This window comes from Podarcis gaigeae (assembly GCF_964106915.1).
Source record: "Podarcis gaigeae genome assembly, chromosome: 8".
Taxonomy (NCBI): domain Eukaryota; kingdom Metazoa; phylum Chordata; class Lepidosauria; order Squamata; family Lacertidae; genus Podarcis; species Podarcis gaigeae.
In genome coordinates this window covers 13,229,391-13,252,595 of record NC_139684.1, presented here as the reverse complement: position 1 = coordinate 13,252,595, position 23,205 = coordinate 13,229,391, and the positions used below count along the sequence as shown (strand labels likewise).

Below are 23,205 nucleotides of genomic sequence, written 5' to 3'. Positions count from 1 at the left end.
CACCTGAAGTCAATGGATCTTCTGCACAGGTAATTCCCTCCCAGGGAGGGGTGGCTGTTGCACAGATTGGTTACCACTCAATTCCCCCAAAGGTTCGCTGCATTCTATCCAATGTAAGTCCTGCTCAGAGTAGATCCATTGAGGCTAACAGACACGACTTAACTTATGGTTCCACGCACGTCAATGGATCTGTTCTGAGTAGAACTTGGCTGGATGCAACCCAGGATTGTTGAGACCAGTGCCAGGTCAGAGGTGTTCAAAACAGTTGGACTGCAAAAGTGACTTTCTCCAAGGGAGGCAACCTCAGCCCCACAGAGCTCCCACTGCCAGGAGGTCTTTGGCCAAACTGCTGTGACCCCACAGCTGAAGACTTCCGGGTGGTCCCTTCTGACGAGGGAGAAGCAAGCGCCGTACCTGTAGTGGAGTCCAGCGACTCAATGAACTCTTCTGTCGCGTCGCCCAGTAAGCCTCGCATGCGGTAAATGATCCTCATGGGCTCCCCCTGCGGAGAAAGAAGCCGGAAGAAACCACAGTGGCGTCTTTGCCGAGCACCAGAGCAGCCTTAAATAGACAGCCCCTTTTAACCAGGGCTGAGCTAACCCCACAGGAAAAGGCAGGGGAGGGGTGTCTGTCAGTAGCGTCAGGATAGTCAAGAGGTTCTGGGCTACACTCTGAAGAGTCTCCAAAGGGAGCCAGCGGCCAGCTGTGAGCCTCCCTAACTCAGACCTTTTTAGGGTCTCTGCCAGGAGGCGCCTACAATTTTATTATGTACATGCCTCTTTGATCCAGCAGTCCTTTGAATAAATAAATGCAGAGAAACAAAAGTGCAGCTCCTTCCCCTCCTCCTGTTCGCTCTCGGTGAGGGGAAAGGGGCATGGCAGAGGAAAAGCAGGATTATGACCCACTCCACAATGAAACAAGATGTGGGGCAGCAGCAGAGTTAATTCATGCCTAGGGAAGCCTGAGTCGTCTTGCCTCTTTACAGCCTCAGACCAATCCCTGGGATATCTAGTTAGATAGAGCTGCAGAGGCAGAGCAAGCAGGAGAAACACTTCCTTGGAGGGCTGCTGCCAGTCAGAGTAGACAGTACTCATCCTGATGGGTCAAAGGCCCGACTCCCAAGAAACAGATTTACAGTTGTACCTTGGTTTTCAAACAGCTTAGTTCCCGAAGGTTTTGGCTCCTGAACGCTGCAAACCTGGAAGTGAGTGTTCTGATTTGCGAACTATCCTTGGAAGCCGAACGTCCGACGGGGATTCTGATTGGCTGCAGGAGCTTTCTGCAGCCAATCAGAAGCCGCTCTTTGGTTTCCGAACGTTTTGGAAGTCAAACGGACTTCCAGAACGGATTCCGTTCGACTTCCAAGGTAAGACTGTATTTCATAAAATGGATGTACCACTTGCTTGTAAAAAGCAAAATGAAACTCAAAGCAATTTACAAAGAGACCCAAACAATGAAATTATCAGTAAAAGCAGTTATTGCAAACCGTCATAAATTAATTAACAATAAACTAAAAGCTACATTAGAATGCACGTCAACATTCTTCATGCCTGAATGTTTGCCCAAGCAAAAATATTTTTGGCTGGCACAGTGAAGGCACCTGGGTGGCATCAACAGGCAGGGAGTCCCTAAGGCGTAGGTACCATCATGTTGGAAGAATAAAAGGAGCTTCACATGTACAGGTGTAGCTTTTCAGCAGCTGCCCTGGAAGTCCCTGCCATAACCAGCCTTTAACTCAACCATATTTTGCCCTTAAAACCAGTATCTATATAACATTCGGGATATATGCTCGGGAACAGGGAGGCTGGACTAAAATATACGGAATGAGAAGATATGTTAATTTGATTGGCTTTTCTTTTTTTTAAATAGACGCAAATCTCCCTCGCTGACGTGAAGAGGATGGAAGGGGGGGGTGAGAGAGAGAGAGGAAGAGAGAGTGACAGTTTAATAAGCTTTTAAGTTGAACAGGGTATTAGGAGAGTGGCTAAGCAGAGAAGGGACTTGTTACAACTTTCCCAGTGGGGAGGAAGCTTGTTTCGTGCCAGAAGCCTTGGCTGTTTGTCTCTCTCTCCCTTTCTGAACTTTAATGCTGTTTTAAGTTTGAATACAGAGCAGGGAAGAAAGGGAAGGAGGGGTGTATATTTGGGATCCCAGCTTTGGGAGAAGGAGGCCTTATTTGGGGTGGGGGGGATACTGGGGGGTGCAGAGAGGGAGAGAAGAGGACCTGTCAAGAAGTCTGCAGCTAAGCCTAATGTGGAATAAGCAGCGCTTAATGTCAGAGAAGATTCCGGAAAGCACCGGGGAAAACCCTCGGGGGAAGATCGGCTCAAAGGCCGTGCCAGAGACCCGCAATTAGCACCGCGGGGGGCTCTGGTAAAATGGCAGACGAACAAAGGGAAAGCGGGTGAAAGAGAGACAAGGGAAACAAATGCAGCCCCGAGGTTAGCTCCTTGTGAGCCTGTCTATTTCCTAGGGAACCAGAGAAGGAGCTGCAGGAGGAGGAAAGCGGGGGGGGGGGGGGGAGGCGGAGGCCGTCACAAAGGGGAAGAAGATGAAAGCTGCTCAGGCGCTGACAGCAACGCTGACAAAAACTCTCCCCGGCCTTTTCAGCAGGGCAGCCGGGAATCCTGGGAAGCCACGCAGGCAGAGACGCAACAGGCGACAGTCACGCACAGCCTGGAAAAGGGATCTGGAGCGGGGCTGGCTCCCAAGCCTTCGTTGCATGAATGACTGGCTATTTGATTTCTACACCGGTTAATAAATTAAAGAATTATTTCCGAGCAACGTACGAAAAACCTGAAGCCACGACAGACAGTGCAACCGAAATATTACGCAAACGTACAGTTACATATGGAAAAGTTGTCATTAATACGAAGTTTTACTAAAATGTAGGTCCGTATAGTTAAAGCCATGGTTTTCCCAGTAGTGATGTATGGAAGTGAGAGCTGGACCATAAAGAAGGCTGATCACCGAAGAATTGATGCTTTTGAATTATGGTGCTGGAGGAGACTCTTGAGAGTCCTATGGACTGCAAGAAGATCCAACCTATCCATTCTTAAGGAAATCAGCCCTGAGTGCTCACTGGAAGGACAGATCCTGAAGCTGAGGCTCCAATACTTTGGTCACCTCATGAGAAGAGACAACTCCCTGGAAAAGACCCTGATGTTGGGAAAGATGGAGGGCACAAGGGGACGACAGAGGACAAGATGGTTGGACAGTGTTCTCGAAACTACCAGCATGAGTTTGACCAAAATGAGGGAGGCAGTGGAAGACAGGAGTGCCTGGCGTGCTCTGGTCCATGGGGTCACGAAGAGTCGGACATGACTAAATGACTAAACAACAACAACAACATAAATCAATACCAATTCATTTTCCTTTTGACACAGCTTCCAGGTTCTCGCCCAGGGTCCAAACTCTCAGACTCCCCGAAAGCCTTGCTAGGATTTGAGTGACTGACTGCATTTACTGCGTGCCTTTTTCTCCAAGGTGTGTGTTCTTCTCCCCCTCTATCCGTTAATCCCCACAGCAACCTTGTGAGGTGGGTTAGACCCAGAGAAGGCAGTGCCTGGCCCCCAAAGGTCACACCCAGTGAGCTTCACGGCCAAGCAGGGATTGGAACCCTGGTCTCTCCCAGGCCTTGGGCCGATATTCTAACCACTACATCATTGCCTCCCATATCACAGCTAGGAACCCTTAGATCCAAGGTGCATTTGTGGGGGAGGGAAGAGGAGAGAAAAACGAAGAGGGTCTCTGTACACACTTTGGCATAGTTTTCACCTGCACCAAGACACAAATAAAATTTCTCACTCTCGCACCTCCAAGTGAGGGCAAGCTCCACTCTGCTTGCTGGGTGGGCCAAATGCTTTAAGGTGCTAAGCGCTCGGGAGAGGCCCAGAGAATAGGGTTGTCATACATCCGGGTTTTCCCGCGCACATCCGGGAATCGGGCAGCAAAATGGCGTGTGAGCCCATTTTTGCTGAATCGGCAAAATGTCCAGGGAAAGTAGGGAGATATTTTTTTTTTGATTTTTTTAAAAAAATCATTAAAAAATCCAATAAAAGCCCTAAAATGAATTTTTGGAGGAGAGCTCAAGAACTTTGTCCAGATATTCACTTTGGGGAATATGGCAACCCTACCAGAGAAGCTACTTTCACATTATGAGGTACTGTATATATTAATTAAATGAAATGCATTTTTAAAACAAAGCTCCCGGAGCCACATCTTTAACGGACCCTCGTCTCTGTCCGGCCTCTGAGTAAGGATCAGGTTTGTTTTCTTCTCACGACAACTTTTAGGACAAGCCTTAAACATGCTTGCGGGATGGCAAGAGCCGGTTACCAGCATTGCCGAAAGCCGGATTCTTAAAACACAGAATTACAACGTTTCTCAATTATCTACTGACTTGGGGGGACACCGCAGCTTAAATTTTGGCACGTGGCGAGGACCAGGGGGTGGGGTGTCACCAAAGACTCAATAGCCAAATACATGAAACCGACAGGGTGAAAGCAAGTTCTCAGTGACTTTTTCTGCATCCAGCATAATTTTACTTTGAAAAGGTCATTGACATTCCACCAACAAACAAATCAGTTGCCATTTTGCCATGGAAGGGGCATATTAATGCATTAATTTGTAATAATGACCGGGGGGGTGGGGGTGGATACACAAATACAGGAAGTGGAAGTTGACAAAAGGCCCCGTAAGGAAGAGAGGATGAAAGGCTGGAGAGAGGGAAATGCTAAGAGCAATCTGTGAAATATTCAACACACACAGACACACACACACACACACACACACACACACGGTGAAAAACCTAGACTCATATTAAATTCTGAAATGCAGGTCTCTCTATTCAGGAACTGTCAGTCTGTTGGAAACACAGGGCCATTCGAATCCATGCATCTGAATGCATTAATCTCCCAACTGCTTCTCAACAAACATGAGATTCTTTTGAACTCGGATGACAAGGCAGGGGTATTTTAACATATTCATTCCTAGAGGCTTTCTGGAGGATAATACCCAAAGTTTGGCACTGATAGTCAAAGCAAAGACATCAAATGCTTGATTTCCACCCCAACCCCCAACTCCCCTTTTGCAGGGGGAGGGAATCAAGTTTCCTTCCCTTCAAAAATGTCCTGAGCGTTTTGCGTTTCTGCAAGCATATATATAAACCCACGGCCCTTTTCTGTCTCGATGCATCACCGTTCTCATATACTACATAAAGAAGTTCCATTGCTTCGTGATTTCATGCCGCAATTCTAACCTGGCTGGCCTATCAACTGGAAATACTGACTTGCTTGCTTGCTAATTTTGATCTGTGATCATCAAAATATTATCAGCCCTCTTAGACACCAGCAATCACCTGCTAGGTATTCTTTTGGCTGGACGCAGCCTTCCCCAGCCCTTCCCTGCTGCAATGCAACTGTCCCACAGATCCACAAATCCTTCTAGACATATAAGGTGCATCCTGGCAGCGGCTAATTTCTGTCTGGAAACGAAGTCTGGCTGGCATCTGGGTGGGGGAAAGTAGCCTCAATGCCAGCCCAGTTTCGGTTGTAAAGAGGAACCAGGCCTGCTCATCAGGATCAAGATACTGGAGAACGAGTGGTGGTGAGAAGAGTTAAATAATAATTCTAGGGTGCTAGTGTTCTTTGAAATGCAGATGGGACACAGTGGCCCAGGGGCTGTACACACTGGCCTAAAGCACAGAGGGAAGGAGATTAGCAGGCAAACACACAGATTTCATGACCCACTCCTCAAAGAGAGAGAGAAGCCTTTTGAGAAGGGGGGCCCAGGAAATGATCCCTGCACACATGGAACAAGCCAAGCCCTTGGGGCTGTTGACAGAGGTTGGAGCTTTGTATCCCAAGTCACTATTTTTCAGAGGCAATGAACAACTTGCAGCCAGAAGAGGTCGTAAGACACAATAAAAGACCCACAGGATTGTGCATTGTGTGTGTGTGTGTGTAGAGCCGTACCTCATTGGTTGGGCACCAGACTTTCTTGTACACCTCGGCCACTGGGAGGTCAAGGCTGATGATCTTGTTGTTCACCAAGAGCTGAAAGAATGAAAACATGAAAACAGCAACTCACTCATGGGTAAAATGATACTAGTGCCACTTCCAACACTCCTTTTGAAGTGTGCTCATTGCCTAGACATCTGGAACATTTGAGGGCCCATTGCTCAGCAGAAGAGCACATGCTTTGGATGCAGAAGGGTCCCGGTTCAAACTTGGCAGCTCCAGTTTAAAAAGGATCAGTGGGCATGCAAAATGGGGAGCATCAGGTCCAGAAGCTGAATGAGGCCTTTCAGCTCTTCAGATCTCCCTGGCAACATCTGGAGGCCTCCTCATCCGTGCTCTGCCCCCCTCTGCAACGATCCTCACCTCCATCCCACTGTCGTCCTCCAGCAGAGCCACCAAGTCGCAGTCCTGGCAGATCTTGTTCTTGATGTCCCTCATCAGGGGCCCAATGCCAGGCTCGTTGCTGCTGTAGGGGTTGCCAGGCATCCGCCCCTGGAGGAAGTCTTCCTGCTGTGGGTCCTTCTCCAGGGTGACAAAGAACTCCGTCACCTCGTTCTCCTCCTGAAACAATGGCAATGGATGGCAAATGAGCCCGCCCTGAAACTTGGCTGGTCCCTTCTGTGCAGCTGGCAGTGGACAAAATGCAAAGTAGGGCAAGGAATAGCATGGCCCAAACTCTGTGCCTAAAGGAAGGGCCTAAGTTTTGAAACACACAGGAGAGGCTGCCCATTGTATCTCTGTTTGACTTACCATTCTGGCCCTGCCTCCTTCCTCAGCACAGTTCCTGTGGAGTGCATTGGGTGGGAATTGATCATTCTATAGGTGCAGGTGTGGGTTACAGGGCAGAATTACTCTGGGATCTGTCTGTCTGTTGCACCTCTGCACGAGCCATTGGCTTTTAGACATTTCCCAAAAATAAAGCCTCTTATTTATATTGGGAGGCAGGGAATTTAAGTTTCCACTGCAGGAATATGGTGCATCAGCTCTCTGGAGTTATGGATACATATAGCTGTCAACTTTCAGATTTGAAAATAAGGGATCAGCAGCTTCAAAAATAAGGGATCAGCAGCCTCACCTGTCCCGGGGACAGTCTACGGGATATCTAACAATCCAGGATAGCAGTGGGAAGCAGCAGGAAACGGCGCTGGAATAAGGAAATTTCCCGCAAAAAAGGGGAAGGTTGACAGCTATGGAAACAGACTATCCTGGCTACCATATGCAAATCTACATTTCTAAAAACTGCATCATTGTCCATTGTAGTTGTGCCAATATCGCTATTGTGTGCTTCACTACTGTGGCAGCGCGAGGCTCCCAGCCACATCCATGCGCCATCCAAAAAATGTAGGGTAGATGTTTGCGTAGCTGGGGGAGGCACCCCTGGGATTTTGGCTGGGTCCAGCTGTCCCTCCTTAGCGACTAGAAACAGGTCAGCTCCCCTACCGGATAGATAATGCTGCAGAGCCTCTCAAAAATGAAGACGGGTGTCCGGTAGTCAACGAGGCTGTAACGCTTGGCCGTTTCAATGCACACTGCCATGAAGGCCTTCGTTTCCGATTCTGTGCCTGCAGAGAAAAGCGATGGAGTCAAGTCTCACGGGGGCTTCCTGAATCATCTCCTTAGTGTAAATCCATGCACTGTTAATCTTGAGGCTGGATTACTGCAATGGGCTGGGTGTGGGGCTGCTCTTGGTTCCGAAGCTCCAGTTGGTGCAGAATGCGGCAGCCAGACTGCTGATGGGGAATCTGGCTTACAGCATGCAACACCCTCGTTAAATCATCTGCACTGTCTGCTCACCCAGGTTCAGGGTCTTTGTATTAATTGACAAAGCCCTGAACCCTTATATCCCGCCTCAGTCACTGAGATTATTTGCAGGAGCATCGCTGGCCATTCCCTGAGTTGGCAAGGCTCACTTGGTAGCAACTAGAACAGAGCCTTTAGGGTCCATCAGCCCTGTCCTGTGGAATGCTCTGCCACTGGAGATTCAGCTTCTGTGCTGACCTTTAAACATCTGCTGAAAACTTTTCTATTGCACCAGGTCTATGAAGGCAATGCAGAATACCTCTTTACATGGTTTCTGATTTTTCAGCTTTTATGCACAATTGTTTTAAAGCCCTCTGATGTTTTTCATGAATATGCACAAATATTTTTATAAAAACGAAACGAAACGAAACGAAAAACACACTCCAAAAAGCCTCTGGTCCCAGGAGTTTCGCAAGCTCCCCATCCCACTGGTGCACTCCCCACCTGTCGTCATGTCCTCCAGCATCTCCAGCAGCATGTCCTGGGTCTCGTCGATCAGCTTGGTCCGCTGCACCACCAACTTCCTCAGGCACAGGTAGCCGTTCAGCACGGTCCCCACCAGGCGGCTCTTGAAGTGTCGTTTGATGGACTCGACCTCCACAAAGGAGGAAAGGAGGCCTGGGGGAGCAAGGAATTAAGGCTCAGTTTACAAAGTGGGGACACCGAGAAGAGAGAGAGAGGGAATGGGACAAAAGTCCAGCACACACAGAAATGGCCCGTCAAGTCAAGAAAGGAGGTGATGGGAGGAGCAGCAACAAACATCACCTGTGATGCTCTTCAAAGCGTATCCCTGCTGCAGGTCAGTGCTGAGCGTGGCCTCCTCCAGGGCAAGTAGACGGGCAATTTCCTAAAAAGCAGAGAGGCACAGGTTACGAAGGTACCATGTGTGTGGGAGTGTGTGTGTATCATTCTTACTATTGACACTGGATTATTAATCACTTTTTAAACCACTATTGCAAGGCGATTCACATATAAAATGATGAGAAACAACAAAGACTTAAACGACAAGAAGTGGACACTCATAGTAAAAGACCCGTTTATTGATTCAGCTGGGAAAGCCTGTCAGAACAAAAATGTATTCTATTATTTCTGGAAAGGGCGAATAGATTGGGGGGGGGGGGTGTTGTTTCTCGGCAGGGATGATGTTCCACAGAACAGGGGCAGCCACACTAAAAGCCCTGCTCCGAATTACGACACTGTGGGCTTCTGAGATCTTTGGAATTTGCAGGAGAAACTCTCCTACAGACTGCAAGGATTCGATGGATGTGTAAGAGATAAGGTGATCTCTTAAGGAACTGGTCCTGAGCTACAGAGGGCCTTAAATGTTAGTGCCAACACCTTGAACTTGGCCCAGAAGCAGATTGGCAGCCAGCACAGCAAGGTGTGTGAAAGCAAGGTGTTAGATGCTGATGGTAAGTTTTGTCACTGGAGGGAGGGAGGGAGGGAGGGAAGGGAACGGACACAGGTCACTTGTGTAACAGAGCACAGCTTAGATCAGGAAGTGCCAAATGCCCCGGTCAAACCCCACACCTGTCGTGAATGCACTGGGCAGATGAAAACTGCTTTCCCTCCCACCTCTCAGTTCTCAGACTTCTTGGCAACAAGCTCCAGCTAGAAAACCTTTCTTTACCTTTGTAATGAGGTTTCCAACGTAAGGCAGGACCCCCCTGGCCGCCAGGTAGACCTTCCAGCGGGCAGGCTTGATGAGTTTCTGGTAGAGTGCCAGGTACTCTGCTGCACATTCCCCAGCCATGCTCAACTCATCCAGGTAACTAAGAGAAAGGCAGAGAAAACACTGGCGAGTTGGAAATATAAAAAAGAGAACGGACTTCTTTGTAAACAGAGAAGCAAAACACTGATACAAAATTGAGTGGAAATTATTTAACTGGCAGTGGGGAGATCCTTGGACCTGCAGGGCTTCTCAAATCCTTAGAGCATGAGACTCTTAATCTCAGCGTTGTGGGTTCAAGCCCTGCTTTGAGTCAAAAATCCCTGCATGGTAGGTGGTTGGACTAGATGGCCCTCATGGCCTCTTTCCAACTCTATAATTCTATGATCCCATGGTCCCCCAAGTGGGATGCGGGTGGCGCTGTGGGTTAAACCACAGAGCCTAGGGCTTGCCGATCGGAAGGTCATGGTTCGAATCCCCGCAACGGGGTGAGCTCCCGTTGCTCGGTCCCTGCTTCTGCCAACCTAGCAGTTCAAAAGCATGTCAAAGTGCAAGTAGATAAACAGGTACCACTCTGGCGGGAAGGTAAATGTTGTTTCCGTGCGCTGCTCTGGTTCGCCAGAAGCGGCTTAGCCATGCTGGCCACATGACCCGGAAGCTGTACACCGGCTCCCTCGGCCAATAAAGCGAGATGAGCGCTGCAATCCCAGAGTCATCCGCGACAGGACCTAATGGTCAGGGGTCCCTTTACCTTTACAGTCCCCCAAGAAGAGGGAGCTTGCAGCACTGTACCTGGTGAGCAGGTCGAGGACTTGCTGCTTCCGGCTGGGGATGGTGGCCAGAGCTTCGACGATGGTGCAGGCAGCCTGCCGGGCAGCCTGGGTTGCAGGCGTGAACAAGACCTACCGGGGAGAGAAAAATTGGGGCGTTCATGAGACTCATCTCATGCAGGGTTGAGACAACTGGCTGCAATGACCCACATTTGGCCCCAGAGCCCGAGGTAACCCCACCCCAGTGTACATGGAAGACCTATAAAAAACATTTGGGGTTCTCTATTTTAAGAGTGTATACCCTACATTTATAAGATTGTATACCCTACGCGGGTGGTGCTGTGGTCTAAACCACAGAGCCTAGGGCTTGCTGATCAGAAGGCTGGCAGTTCGAATCCCTGCGACGGGGTGAGCTCCCGTTGCTCGGTCCCTGCTCCTGCCAACCTAGCAGTTTGAAAGCACGTCAAAGTGCAAGTAGATAAATAGGTACCGCTCTGGCGGGAAGGTAAACGGCGTTTCCGTGCGCTGCTCTGGTTCACCAGAAGCGGCTTAGTCATGCTGGCCACATGACCCGGAAGCTGTACGCCGGCTCCCTCGGCCAGTAAAGCGAGATGAGCGCCACAAACCCAGAGTCGGACCTAATGGTCAGGGGTCCCTTTACCTTTACCCTACATTTCACTACCTAGGTCTGAAGGCAGCTTACGGCGACCCAAGAAACCCATGAGATAAAAAGCCTGCATCCATTGCAGAGGAACGTCACGCCATTCCCGAGGGACAGATGCGAAACAGCTCTAATCAGATGGCGCAAGCTAGAGCCTTTAGGGAGGGTTTCCATACCTGCCGCAGCCAATTGTTGTGTCCCAGCTTGAGATCCAGGGGGCAAGTCCTCTTCCCTCGCCTGCTCATGAACTGCTTCCACTTCCAGGTGTACTTTTCCGTCAGGTAAAGGTGGCGAAGCTCCGTCCTGCTGGGCGACTTTCCATTGGCGTCGAGGCCTAAAGCGAGGGCGAGGATTCGAGCGGAGGTTAGCGGAGGTGTCTGCTAACCGGGTACCAAGAGCTACCTCTGTTACTCAGGGACAGGGCAAGAACTTCACTTTCCCGAGGGCTGGGAACTTTCCACGGGGATGGCCTCTCAGGTTCGTAAATGCAGCGTGAGGCTGTAGGAACCTATCTCAAACTGAAGTTCCGTTGTGAAGGAAATTAGTCTGGATTAAGCAGCAGCAGGTGTGGGGAATTTTATGGCCCTCCAGTTGTTGCTGAACTGCAACTCCCATCATCCCTGGCCACAGGCCATGCTTTCTGGGGCTGATGGGAGTTGTTGTTTGGTAACATCTGGAGGGCTAAATGCTCCCAACGCCTAAGGAGCAGAACAGGTTGTTGGGACTTTCCATCCCACCTTTAGTTGCAGGCATGGGATTGTTATGTGTCACATATCTGTTTACATTCCAGCACAGTTTGCTGGTGTAAGCGGAAATTCCGCTGTATTGCTTTTGCTTTGACTCTCCCTCCGAGGAGACGGCAAGAAGAGACGACATGTTTCTTTGTCTTGATAAATTTTAATAAATTTGTAGCTCATAGTATGTATTCACAAGCCTCAGCCTTTTCTGTTGTGCAGTTTACACTGCTAAGTATAGTGAGCCCAAGTCTGGGAGGCTTGGGTCACTAATTTATGTCGGAGCCAGAGGTCGATGGATCTTCACAGCGGCACGGCTGGAAGGAGAAGATCCAGCTGGGGGCTAGCCAGCTGGCTTTCGACCCCCGGACGCTGACACAAATATGTCTATAAAAGGGCAGCGAACAAGGTGAGGGGCCTAAAAGTAGTGGGCTTTCTGCATCAGTGGGGGGGGGGGGTTCCACGTAGAAGATCTTGGACCTTTTTTCCAATGTTATGTTCCTTTGAGTACAAAGGGCAGAAAAGTCTGAGCTCTCTCTCTCTCTCTCTCTCTCTCTCTCACACACACACACACACACTTACTTCTACAAGGCACAGTACGTACCTCTGGCAGGGAGGCATTTCTTCCAAGCCTCGTACGAAGCTTTGGGGTCCCTCTTGAGCCAGAGTTGGGCCTGAGCGTGGATTTCATTGCTGTAGGGCTTGACGGTGGTCAAGGAGTCCACAGGGGTGTCCTAAAGAAGAACAAGGAAAGGCTGTGACAGCCTGAAGCAGAACCAGTCACCTACAGGCCAGATATTCAGAGAACCTCCTGCATCTAGAGTGGGGTTATCCCCATGTAAAGTAGGACTTTGCACCAGTGTGTTGATACAGATGCTTTCATCACAAAAGCTCAGTGTTTCGCATGCAGAAGGTCCCGGGTTCCACCCCTGGCATCTCCAGGTGGGGCTAGAACAGACCCTGCCTGAAACCCTAGCGCAACCTTTCTGAACCTGTGGGTCCCCAGGTGTTGTTGAACTACAACTCCCATCACCCCTAGCTAGCAAGGCCAGAGCTCAGGGATGATGGGAGTTGTAGTCCAACAACATCTGGGGACCCACAGGTTGAGAACCGCTGCCCTAGAGAGACACTGCCAGCCATCATAGCTTTTACTAAGCTAGACAGACCAATGGCCTGACTCTGTGTACGGCCGTTTCCTACTGAGAGGTGCCTGAAGCACAGGATAATTAAATTACTAATGGGTTTTAGCAACTGCTTCATACGTACATGCAGTGCAGAACCAAAGTGAAGTTTGGCCAGATTTTATATTTTGATGTTATGCCAAGTCCATCTATCTTGCCCAGTAGCAGCTGATGGGGAGGGGGAGCATCCCATTTTATCCTCACAACACCTCTGTGAGGTAGGCTAGGCTGTGAGAAGCAGCGACTGGGACGAGGCCCCCCAGTGAACCTCATGTGGCCAAGTGGGGGGATTTAAACCCTGGTCTCCCAGGTTCTAGTCTGACACTCTATCAATACACCACACTAGTTCTCTAGAAATTCTAGGGACTAAACTTGGGTTACCTCCTTTCCCACAAAGCATGTGCTCTTCCACCAAGCTACAGGAAGATTTCCTTCCGAGTCCTTTTTAAAGAAGCATATACCCCACCCTATTGCAAAAACAAACAACAACACCCCCCACCCAATAATCAAGTTGGCTTACAGAATAAAATGGAGCAAATAATATAGAAAACACACCCCAAAATCAGTTAAATAACAAATACAACAGTTCATAAATGCTGTGCTCAAAACACACCTTGGAGTCTTCTGGTTCCCCCATTCTGCCACCCCTACATCCTCCCATACATCCAAAATCAGAAAATATGTACAAAAGTTTTCCCCACGAGTCTCCCCAAGCACATTCTGCCTAGGAGGATTTGCTCAAGTGGAAACAGGATTCCAGCGATGAACCAGACGGCTCAAGAGTCCCAAAAAGGGCTGCAGGGGGAAGGCTACCTTGTTCTTCTTGCTGGTTGGAGCCGGGGGCTTGATCAGCTTCTGCAGGATGCGCAGACACATGAGAGTGATGTTCTCCACCACCACCGGAGTCTTGATGTTCACGGCCATCAGGAAGAGACTGAGAGCTGGAGGGGGAGCCAAGCGGGAGGGGGAGAAGCAAAGGCATCACAGAAGGCAGCACCAAACAGCAAGGCAAGGATATAGACACATTCTCGAACGCCCACCGGCTACAGGGTAAACCATGGGTTGACAAACTAAGGCCTAGGGTGAGCCTGTGACCTGGAGTCGGGAACTAAAGTATTAACCATCACAGAAGAATGGCCAGGATGCCCATGTAATGCAATCAGTGACCATTATTGGGTATCCTGGCAGACAGGATTTCTTCTGGAGACTGCCTCCTTCTGTGATGTACGTATGATGTTTTGGGGGGTGGTCTTGGGCTACATGGTGGGCAATTTCAAAAATCTATATAAGGGCTTGCACACCATTGTTTAGGGTTCTCTTCCCTCCTGCGTGTGGTGAGTGGGGACCTTGTTGCAACAGTTCCTTGAATAAAGATCAGGCTTACTAGCTGCTTTGCTTCTCAATATATGCTTCTCATAAGGAAGCTGTGCCTGGAGGAAGAACTGTGAGGGGAGAGCATCAGACAAGGCCTCTTTCCAACTGCCTTGCCCCACCCTTCTGTCTCTGCTTCTCATTTTGTATTGTATTATGTTGTGGACTGTGGCTTGCTGTTGTTTTATTGATTGGAGTTTAGAAATCACTTATTGTAGCTGTTAAGAGTGGATTTCTGTTTAATCTTGAAATGTTATATTTAAGATTATTCTATATTATTTTAATGAATGTTGAACATTATTTTATTTTCATATTTTATGTTGTGTTGTGCACATTGTCTTATTTACATGATGTTAGCTGCTCTGTGCCCGGCTTTGGCCGAAGAAGGCGGGATACAAATATATATTATTATTATTATTATTATTATTATTATTATTATTATTATTATTATTATTATACCTCAGGTTACATATGCTTCAGATTACATATGCTTCAGGTTACACTCTCTGCTAACCCAGAAATAGTGTTTCAGGTTAAGAACTTTGCTTCAGGATGAGAATAGAAATCGCGCAGTGGCGGTGTGGCGGCAGCGGGAGGCCCCATTAGCTAAAGTGGTGCTTCAGGTTAAGAACAGTTTCAGGTTAAGAAGAGACCTCCGGAACGAATTAAGTACTTAACCCGAGGTACCACTGTGTTATTATTATGGTTGGCCTCTGTTGTCTTTTCCTACCGACAGGGAACCCACTTAAGGGAATACCGCACAGAACACCATTTATTGCACACACTCCACATCTTGCTTGCCAAATGCAGAGACTCACCACAGCGCAGCCTCAGCTCCCAGCAGCTGTCTTCCTTGGAGATGGAGTCCGTCAGCAGCAGCATCTCATACTGAAGGCTGCTGGCCTGCAGATGAGGGAGAAAGAGTAAGGCAGGGCTGAGAGGCGGGCCAGACGAGAATACCACTTTGCCCCGTCCCACTTTGGTCCTCTCCTCTCCCACAAAAGAAATGCGGCAGAACTTGAAAACAAGGATTGGCGCAAAGAGGAACCACAGAACTGTGGAGCTGGAAGGGACGCAAAGGATCGTCCACTCCAACCCCCTGCAATGTAGGAATCACAACTAAGAGGTCTCAAGTTGCAACCGAGGACTGCAGGAACATTTCTTAATGTGAGCGCAGGCAAGGTATACAAGAGCGCTGAGCTATTATTGAGCAGTAGATGCAGCTGGCTTTTAATCCCTGCTTGGCCCTGGAGCTCTTGTCAGCCTTGCCTACCCCGCAAGGTTGTTCTGAGGATAATAAGAGGGGTGGGCTGTGTACATGTGCAACCCTAAACTACTAGGGTTGTTACACCCATTGAAATACATGGGTCAAAGTTAGTCCTGTCCATGAATTTCAACGGGCCAGCTCTGGAGAGGAGTGACACTGGATACAACCCTTCTTATAATAAATAATAATAATAAATTTTTATTTATACCCCGCCCTTCCCGGTTCAAAAACCAGGCTCAGTGCGGCTAACAACAAATTTAAAACACTTAAAAACACTTAATTATAAAAGCAGCATAAAATACAGTATAAAAAAATGAATAACAATAAAATTCAAAAATCAAAAATCAATTAGATAATCATCAGGGCTAGCTGGCTGAATTGGTCCTACTTGGGCCAGCGAGGAGGCCAGGGGAGAATTAGCTGTGGGGTCATAAAAGGGGAGGGGGAGGAAAGCGAAGGGAAGGGAAATAAAAGATCAGGCTGAATTCAAATTAAAGGCAAGGTGGAATAGCTCTGTCTTACAGGCCCGACGGAAGGAGGTTAAATCCTGAAGGGCCCTAGTCTCATGGGACAGAGCATTCCACCAGGTCGGAGCCATCACTGAAAAGGCCCTGGCCCTGGTGGAGGATAGTCTGACTTTCTTAGGGCCTGGGACCTCTAAACTATGGTTATTCATGGACCTTAAGGTCCTCTGCGGGGCATACCAGGAGAGGCAGTCCCGTAGATAGCAAGGAGCAACAAGGTTAAGAAAAGAAATGTTGCAATCAAGTTCATTGGAGGTTTTTAAACAGAGGTTGGGTGGCCATCTGACAGGAATTCTTCAGCTGCGATTCCTGCATTGCAGAGCAGGGAGTTGGATTCAGAGTCCCTTCCAACTCTACAATTCAATGATAACCAATTTGGATGCAGCCAGGGAGGGACGGAAGGCAAGACCAATACCCAAAGCCCCAACCCCCTCCTCACCAGGTCAGGGTTCGCCCAGTGACCCTTCAGAGCCGCAGACACCTTGCTGATGATGAGGTCGTTCATCTGCTGGGTGGCTTCCGGATTGTCCCTTGTTTTCAAGAATAAAAAGAAAAGACAGAGTTAAAAAGCTCCACACTGAGCCGACTCCCTCAACACGTCGTCAAGACCTCCCTGTACTGTCTGGGTCATGCAAAAGTTGTAGCAGGTCTGCTTAGCCTGCACTTCCAAGGTGGAACTCGCGTCTCGAATTCCTTGTTTAGGTCAGGCAGCTGGGAGTGCTTTGGTGCTCGGACAGCCTGCAGAGGGACCTTGCAAAGGGCCACGGGTCAATAGGAGTTGTTGGTTTCCTCGTTTCCATAGGAAAGGACACACCTAAGTAGCTGGCTGTGTAGGCTAAAAACCCCACTTATTTTTACAGGCGTCTGTGTCAACATTACATGTGTGTCTGTGTGCTTGTGTATATACTGTGAAATCCAATGCTAGTTCACTAAAGGAAGTGTGTGGGGTCCAATCCATAAGAAAAATAACCAAGGAACTTGAGCAACACTCCCCCCCCCCCAACATTATGAAGAAAGGCATATATATTTTAGTTCTACTAACAGAACTACCAAAATTAAGGAACGTTACTAACTGGTCCATTCATTTCAGTGGGCCTACGCTTGATCAGGACTTAGTTGGAGACAACCCATGAATCCTGCCTGATAAATTGGGGCACCTCTTTAAGAAGACTTTTAGAAGACATCTGAAGGCTGCCCCGTTTAGGGAAGTTTTTAATGTTTTATCATGTTTTTAATATTCTGTTGGGAGCTGCCCAGAGTGGCTGGAGAAACCGAGCCAGATGAATGGGGTATAAATAATAAATATTCTTAATATTTGATCAAAAAGTATATTATTAAAAAAAAAGTTGACATAGGTTGAAGTGGGAGACCCAGTTGTATTTTTTTAAAAAAATCAATACGTTTTAAAAGCCCAAAGCTTCCCCCCCCCCCTTCAGGACATTCAAAAAGGCCACCAATGCTCCTCTGTACCTTGTGAGGAGGCACATGAGCTGCCGGACTTCTTCCCGCATGGTGGCCGCACCACGGCGCAGGTTGTAGTCAAACAGCTCCCGGATGAGCCCTTGGGAGACGAGGATGTGGCGGATGGCGGCGTTGGTGGCCAGGGCACGGAGCAGCGTGATGCAGTGTTCGGTGACCGCCGAGGCGCAGCCGTAGCACTTGGTGGAGGAGGTGTGGCCGCAGCCCAAGACGGAGAGCGCCCGGTACTGGCTGGCGGTGAAAGTGGGCTGCACGGCAGAGCAGGAGGACTTGCTGGCCGCTTCTCTCTGCTGCAGGTCGTACTCCAGGAGCTCCTTCCTGGAGGCGAAGACTTTCTGTGGGTGGACAAAGGAGGGGAGGGTAAGAGGGAGGACCCGTGCCCCGCTGCCTTTGTTGCTGATCAGGACCTGCAGGCAGGGCGGTAGACTGGCTAGATAGGCACCTATCTTTTCCTTTTCCCCTTTTATTTCGTAAAACTTCTACACCTCTAAATGGTTTACAAAAAAGAATAAAACAATGAAATCATCAGTAAAAAGGACTTAAAGGTAAAGGGACCCCTGACCATTAGGTCCAGTCGTGGCCAACTCTTAGGTTGCAGCACTCATCTCGCTTTATTGGCCGAGGGAGCCGGCGTACAGCTTCCGGGTCATGTGGCCAGCATGACTAAGCCGCTTCTGGCGAACCAGAGCAGCGCACGGAAACGCCGTTTACCTTCCCGCCGGAGCGGTACCTATTTATCTACTTGCACTTTGACGTGCTTTCGAACTGCTAGGTTGGCAGGAGCAGGGACTGAGCAACGGGAGTTCACCCCGTTACGGGGATTCGAACCGCCGACCTTCTGATCGGCAAGTCCTAGGCTCTGTGGTTTAACCCACAGCACCACCCGCGTCCCAAAAAGGAATTAGGGCGAGATAATTAGAATAAATGATTAAAAACCAGAGTAAAGTACATACTTTAGGCATCTGGATAGGCGTTTTCATAAACAAAGATATTTTTAGCAAGCACTGAAAAGAGTACCATGAAGGCACCTGCCTGATATCAATAGGTAGGGAGTTCCAAAGTGCGGGTGCTGCCACATGGAAATATTGGTTTCTTACCATTGCGAACAGGTATGGTGTGGCACCTGTTAACAGTGCCAGTTCTGCAGATCAAAGTGGCTGAGTGGGAGAATACGGGCAAGCTTGAAGTTCAGACCTTTTCCCTAGCTAAGTCTGCCCCAAAATTATGCTTATGGAAGACTATGCTGCTGCCACAACAGGCCCCCTAGTGGCCACATTAGTTACTTGACAGAAAGAACACTGCATGCCAAGCTAGATAAGAAATGCAAGGTTTTGTTTTTGTTTTTAAAAAGCAACTCCAAAAAGGCCACCTTTTATATAGGGGGGGAAACCTTCAGGAAGGGTTAACTATGAGCAGAAAAGGGGCAGATTAGGAAGCAGCATTTCCTTCCATGCTCAAAAACCTTCCCTCTGGAAACTCCACTTCTACAGGAAAAAATTAGTGTTAAAAGTACTAATATGTGTCTAAGCTCTAGTTCATTTTTTACTTGATTCAACAGTATTTATATACCGCTTAATAGTCTAAATGGTTCGCATAAAAGCATACAAAAAATTACCAATAGAAGCAAGTTAGCCTAAAAGAAATTCTGAAACAAAACTAAACAGTTAGAAAATGCACATTATAAAATAAAACGACACTCTAAAATACGTATCCAGTATACATGTCTGGGTAGGCTGGCTTATATAAGCAGACACCAAAAGCAGTACAGCAAAGGCGCCTGGTGCGGTTATCAATGGGCAGGGAGTTCCAACAGTGCAGGCGCTGTCACACCAAAGAACTGATTCTTTGCAAGTGTAGAATGAATACTGTACAAAAGTGGTGAAAGTGCCAGTTCTGCAGATCGTAGTGTGGCTGAGTGAGCACAGGTGGGGCGTGAGCAATCCTTCAAGGAAGGCAGTCCCAAACTTGGCACTAAGACGGTCCCTGCCATCTTGGGCTGTGCCAAACCAGAAGACAGACCAGGTAACAGCACCTCACAGAAGAGGAGAGCCTATCTTGGGGGCTGTGGCGCCTCTGTTTTCAATGGTGGTTTCCCAGGCACAGACTGACCTGACTCATATGCTGGCACTGCCAGCAGCACGGAGGTTATTTACCTGGATGATCTTGGAGAGCTCGTCGAAAGAGTTTTTGCAGTCTCCGCAATACTCCTGGGCCAGCTGCAGGATGTACCTGTTGACGCTGGCCGAGGTGGAGCTGATTCCTCCGCTCCCGCCGGCGTCATCCTGAAAATGCCACAAGAGGGAGGGATTTCAAAACCGGGTTGTGACGGAGGAAGGAATGGTGGGAGAAAGCAGCACTCCCACGACTGAACTGGCCAGGCAATATTCCACAATCACACCCCTGCCATGCCTGTGCGCATTTAGAGATTTCCCCACAGAGCAATGGCAAATAAAAGCACTGGAAGGAGGGAGGGAGGGAGGGAAGGAGGGAGAGAGGGAGAGAGAGGGGGAGAGATCTCCTTATGTGGAGATCAGATGACCCTAGGATTACAAATTTGATCCAGGTGGAAGTTGGAGCTTTGGGGACATTTGGATTTGAAAGGAGAATGAAACAAGATTTGGAATACCCCATAGGCCTTACTTTTAATACGGAGGTTTGGCTAGTAGGAATGTGGATGCTGTTGGGTTGGAGCTTCCCCGAGATTTGGTTTTTAATACTAAGGATTATCAAAAAGATTGGCAGAGGGGACATGAGAGAGACTTAAGAGCCTCTGATGTAAGATCTCCGGGCTGAGGGCTTCTTGAGATCAATGGACATATGTATGGGACTGAAACCGGGAAGGGGGTATGGGTGGAATGGAAATTGGGAACTCAAAGGGTATATAATATAATTTGCCTTTTTGCTTTGTATGAGAGTTGGGAAACTCGTGGAAGGGAATCTTTGTCGACCTTAGAGAAATGTCTTAAGAATAAGTATTGATATATAGGTTTGGATGAGAGTTAAGACTGGATAAAGTAAAAGTGGTTTTTAAAATAAACTAAATTATTTAAATGAAAATAAGGTTGGAAGGATTTGCAGAAATAACGATTTGAACTAGAATACAAAAATGGGAGGTGTGAGGAGGTCAAGGAAATAAGTAAAGGAAGTAAGTTATGCAAAGGTTTAATCTGCTTTTTTTTTGCTTTTTTTCTTTAAGTGAATGTATTTTCTTTTTTGCTGTTGATGTATTTTTCTTTTTTTGTATTTTGTATTTTTCTTTTTGTCTCTTTTTGTAATTCTTAAACTTTGAATAAATATTAATTAAAAAAGAGAGAGAGAGAGGGAACATGAATACCTGTGGCTTTTCGGGCGCTGCCTCGTTCACTTTGCAGAGGAGGTTTTCCAGCTGCGGCCTGTGGCCCATGAGCTGGTGGTACACTCGGTCTGCCTTGTCAAGAAGGCTGTTGATGTTGGTTACCGCCTTCAAATCAAGACATGGGATTTATGTTATAATTTCGGACTAGGGTAGCTCAGAGGGCATGCATGCATGTAAGTGTTTGTGCGCCTGACCTTTTTCCTGTCCTCCTCATTCTCGATTGGATCCACTGCGCAGCAGGGCTTTGCATACAGCATGAAGTCAAAGCGAGCGTACTTGCAGAACCCGCAGGCGTTGCAGAGGAAGGGGTCCTTCTCATCATAATTGATGGACCTGGGAAGGATGGGTAGAAAAGGAGAGTTGGCAGGGCTTTTGATGTTACAGAAACTCAACCGCTGGTCCATGACAGGCTCACCTCCTCACCAGGTGAGGAGGGGTCCGCAAAGGGAGGATATTCAGGCAGGAGGGGCGCTGGTGCAGTTTTGGGGTGGGGAGAGAAAACTGTAGCTCAGTATCTAAGTGAAAGTGAGTTTCGCACACAGAAGACATGCTTCTGAGCCCTGCATCGCATCCGAATCCCTGAGGAATTTTACACACCTGCACTTGTGGCACTGGTAGACGTTCTCCCCGCAGTTCCCGCACACCCCGGGGTTGGCCGGGACGGAAGCGCTGCACCGGGGGCACTGCAGGGTCTCTGTAGATGCCTGGTAGTTCTCATAGAAGTCTGCAAACTCAATCATCAGGTTGGAAGCCACGATGGGCAGCGGCAAGTCGATCTTCACTTCCGTCTGGCCCGGGGTGAGCTGGACCTTCTTAGCCTTATGCCAGCGGGCTGGCCTACAAAAGTGGGAGATGGGGGGAATAAAGCAGGGGAACGAGCAAGAGGTGGGGAGAAGGGAAATCATTTAAAGCAGTGGTTCCCAAACTTTTCATTTGTTCACCACCACCTCTGGTTTCCATAAACTCGCCCTCAGTTCCCCCCCGCCCTTCCCTATAAAAAAGTGTTAATCATAAGAGCGGTTCACATGACCCAAAAAGGAAGGTAAGAGCACAATTAAATCCAAAACAGTTACAGTGGTACCTCGGGTTAAGTACAGTGGTACCTCGGGTTACTACGCTTCAGGTTACAGATGCTTCAGGTTACAGACTCCGCTAACCCAGAAATAGTACCTTGGGTTAAGAACTTTGCTTCAGGATGAGAACAGAAATCGTACTCCGGCGGCGCGGCGGCAGCAGAAGGCCTCCTTTAGCTAAAGTGGTGCTTCAGGTTAAGAACTGTTTCAGGTTAAGAACAGACCTCCAGAACGAATTAAGTACTTAACCTGAGGTACCACTGTACTTAATTCATTCTGGAGGTCCGTTCTTAACCTGAAGCACCACTTTAGCTAATGGGGCCTCCTGCTGCCGCTGCGCCGCCGGAGCACGATTTCTGTTCTCATCCTGAAGCAAAGTTCTTAATCCGAGGTAATATTTCTGGGGTAGCAGAGTCTGTAACCTGAAGCGTTCATAACCTGAAGTGTCTGTAACCCGAGGTACCACTGTATTTGTACATTTATTCAAAATCCAATCAAAACTATTTAGCTTTGTTAATTCAACAAAATGGATTAACTTGATCCACGGATACCAGCTTTTCAAAGCCCGGTGGGCCTCTGCACATTCAGTGCCCCCCACCCCAGGTGATGTCACTACCTGCCCCCCCAGGGAGCGCCACCACCCACTTTGGGAGCCACTGATTTAAAGGAAGGCAAGTAGGTTCAGCATCCTCCATCCCACGCCAAAGCTAAGCGCGGCGGCCTCCGTTGAAAATCTCCTTTAAAAGAGGATGAACTGAGGGACTGGGCTCTTTGGATTCGCTTCTTCTCCGCCTGTGTCAACATGATAGGGAGCCAGAGCCAGAGACTAAGCCATTATCCCCATCCACAGCAAGGCTGTTTAGGATTAAAGAGATGTTCATGCCTTATGGGACGGAACACAATGTAACACTTAGTTCTATTTATACATACATATATATACACCACCACCCTGGAATTTGAACATAGTCCTTCTTCTTATTGGCAAGGGTGCTTTTTTCACAAGGGGTGGGTAGTGGGGGCAAGGAACGAGGAGGATTCTTGAGATGCCCGCTAATCCACATGGAAAGTCAAGAAGAATCTGCATCCTCTTCTCTTTGTGACATATGAAATACATGAAACTTAATGACAGCTTTCTAACCCAGCTGGTCAATAAAATAACCTGTTGATTAATGGTCAACGCCTTTTGTATCATGCTTCTTAGATTGTATTGCCTGAGGGCGGAGGGCTGTCTTTTATCTTTTCTTTTAAAATCATTCTGCAAGCCATTCTGAGAACTTGGGCACAAGTCCTTTAAATAAATA

The 23,205-nt window shown here is 48.3% G+C and overlaps 1 protein-coding gene across 8 annotated transcripts in view; it reads right to left on the bottom strand.

The window, feature by feature from the left end:
* The window catches only part of UBR4 (ubiquitin protein ligase E3 component n-recognin 4), a 138,550-nt gene that overhangs the window by 19,343 nt on the left and 96,002 nt on the right, over positions 1-23,205 (bottom strand). For all 8 annotated transcript variants that reach the window (XM_083750008.1, XM_083750009.1, XM_083750012.1 and 5 more), the window contains 18 exons: positions 21,429-21,668; positions 21,026-21,164; positions 20,811-20,936; positions 19,630-19,758; positions 17,468-17,811; positions 16,437-16,527; positions 15,025-15,109; positions 13,649-13,776; positions 12,259-12,388; positions 11,097-11,254; positions 10,282-10,391; positions 9,451-9,592; positions 8,586-8,667; positions 8,265-8,438; positions 7,461-7,582; positions 6,384-6,581; positions 5,976-6,056; positions 415-502 (listed from right to left, as the gene is read on the bottom strand). In XM_083750008.1, coding sequence (XP_083606134.1) covers positions 415-502; positions 5,976-6,056; positions 6,384-6,581; positions 7,461-7,582; positions 8,265-8,438; positions 8,586-8,667; positions 9,451-9,592; positions 10,282-10,391; positions 11,097-11,254; positions 12,259-12,388; positions 13,649-13,776; positions 15,025-15,109; positions 16,437-16,527; positions 17,468-17,811; positions 19,630-19,758; positions 20,811-20,936; positions 21,026-21,164; positions 21,429-21,668 — 2,567 coding nt within the window. The remainder of the gene's footprint in view (positions 1-414; positions 503-5,975; positions 6,057-6,383; positions 6,582-7,460; positions 7,583-8,264; positions 8,439-8,585; positions 8,668-9,450; positions 9,593-10,281; positions 10,392-11,096; positions 11,255-12,258; positions 12,389-13,648; positions 13,777-15,024; positions 15,110-16,436; positions 16,528-17,467; positions 17,812-19,629; positions 19,759-20,810; positions 20,937-21,025; positions 21,165-21,428; positions 21,669-23,205) is intronic.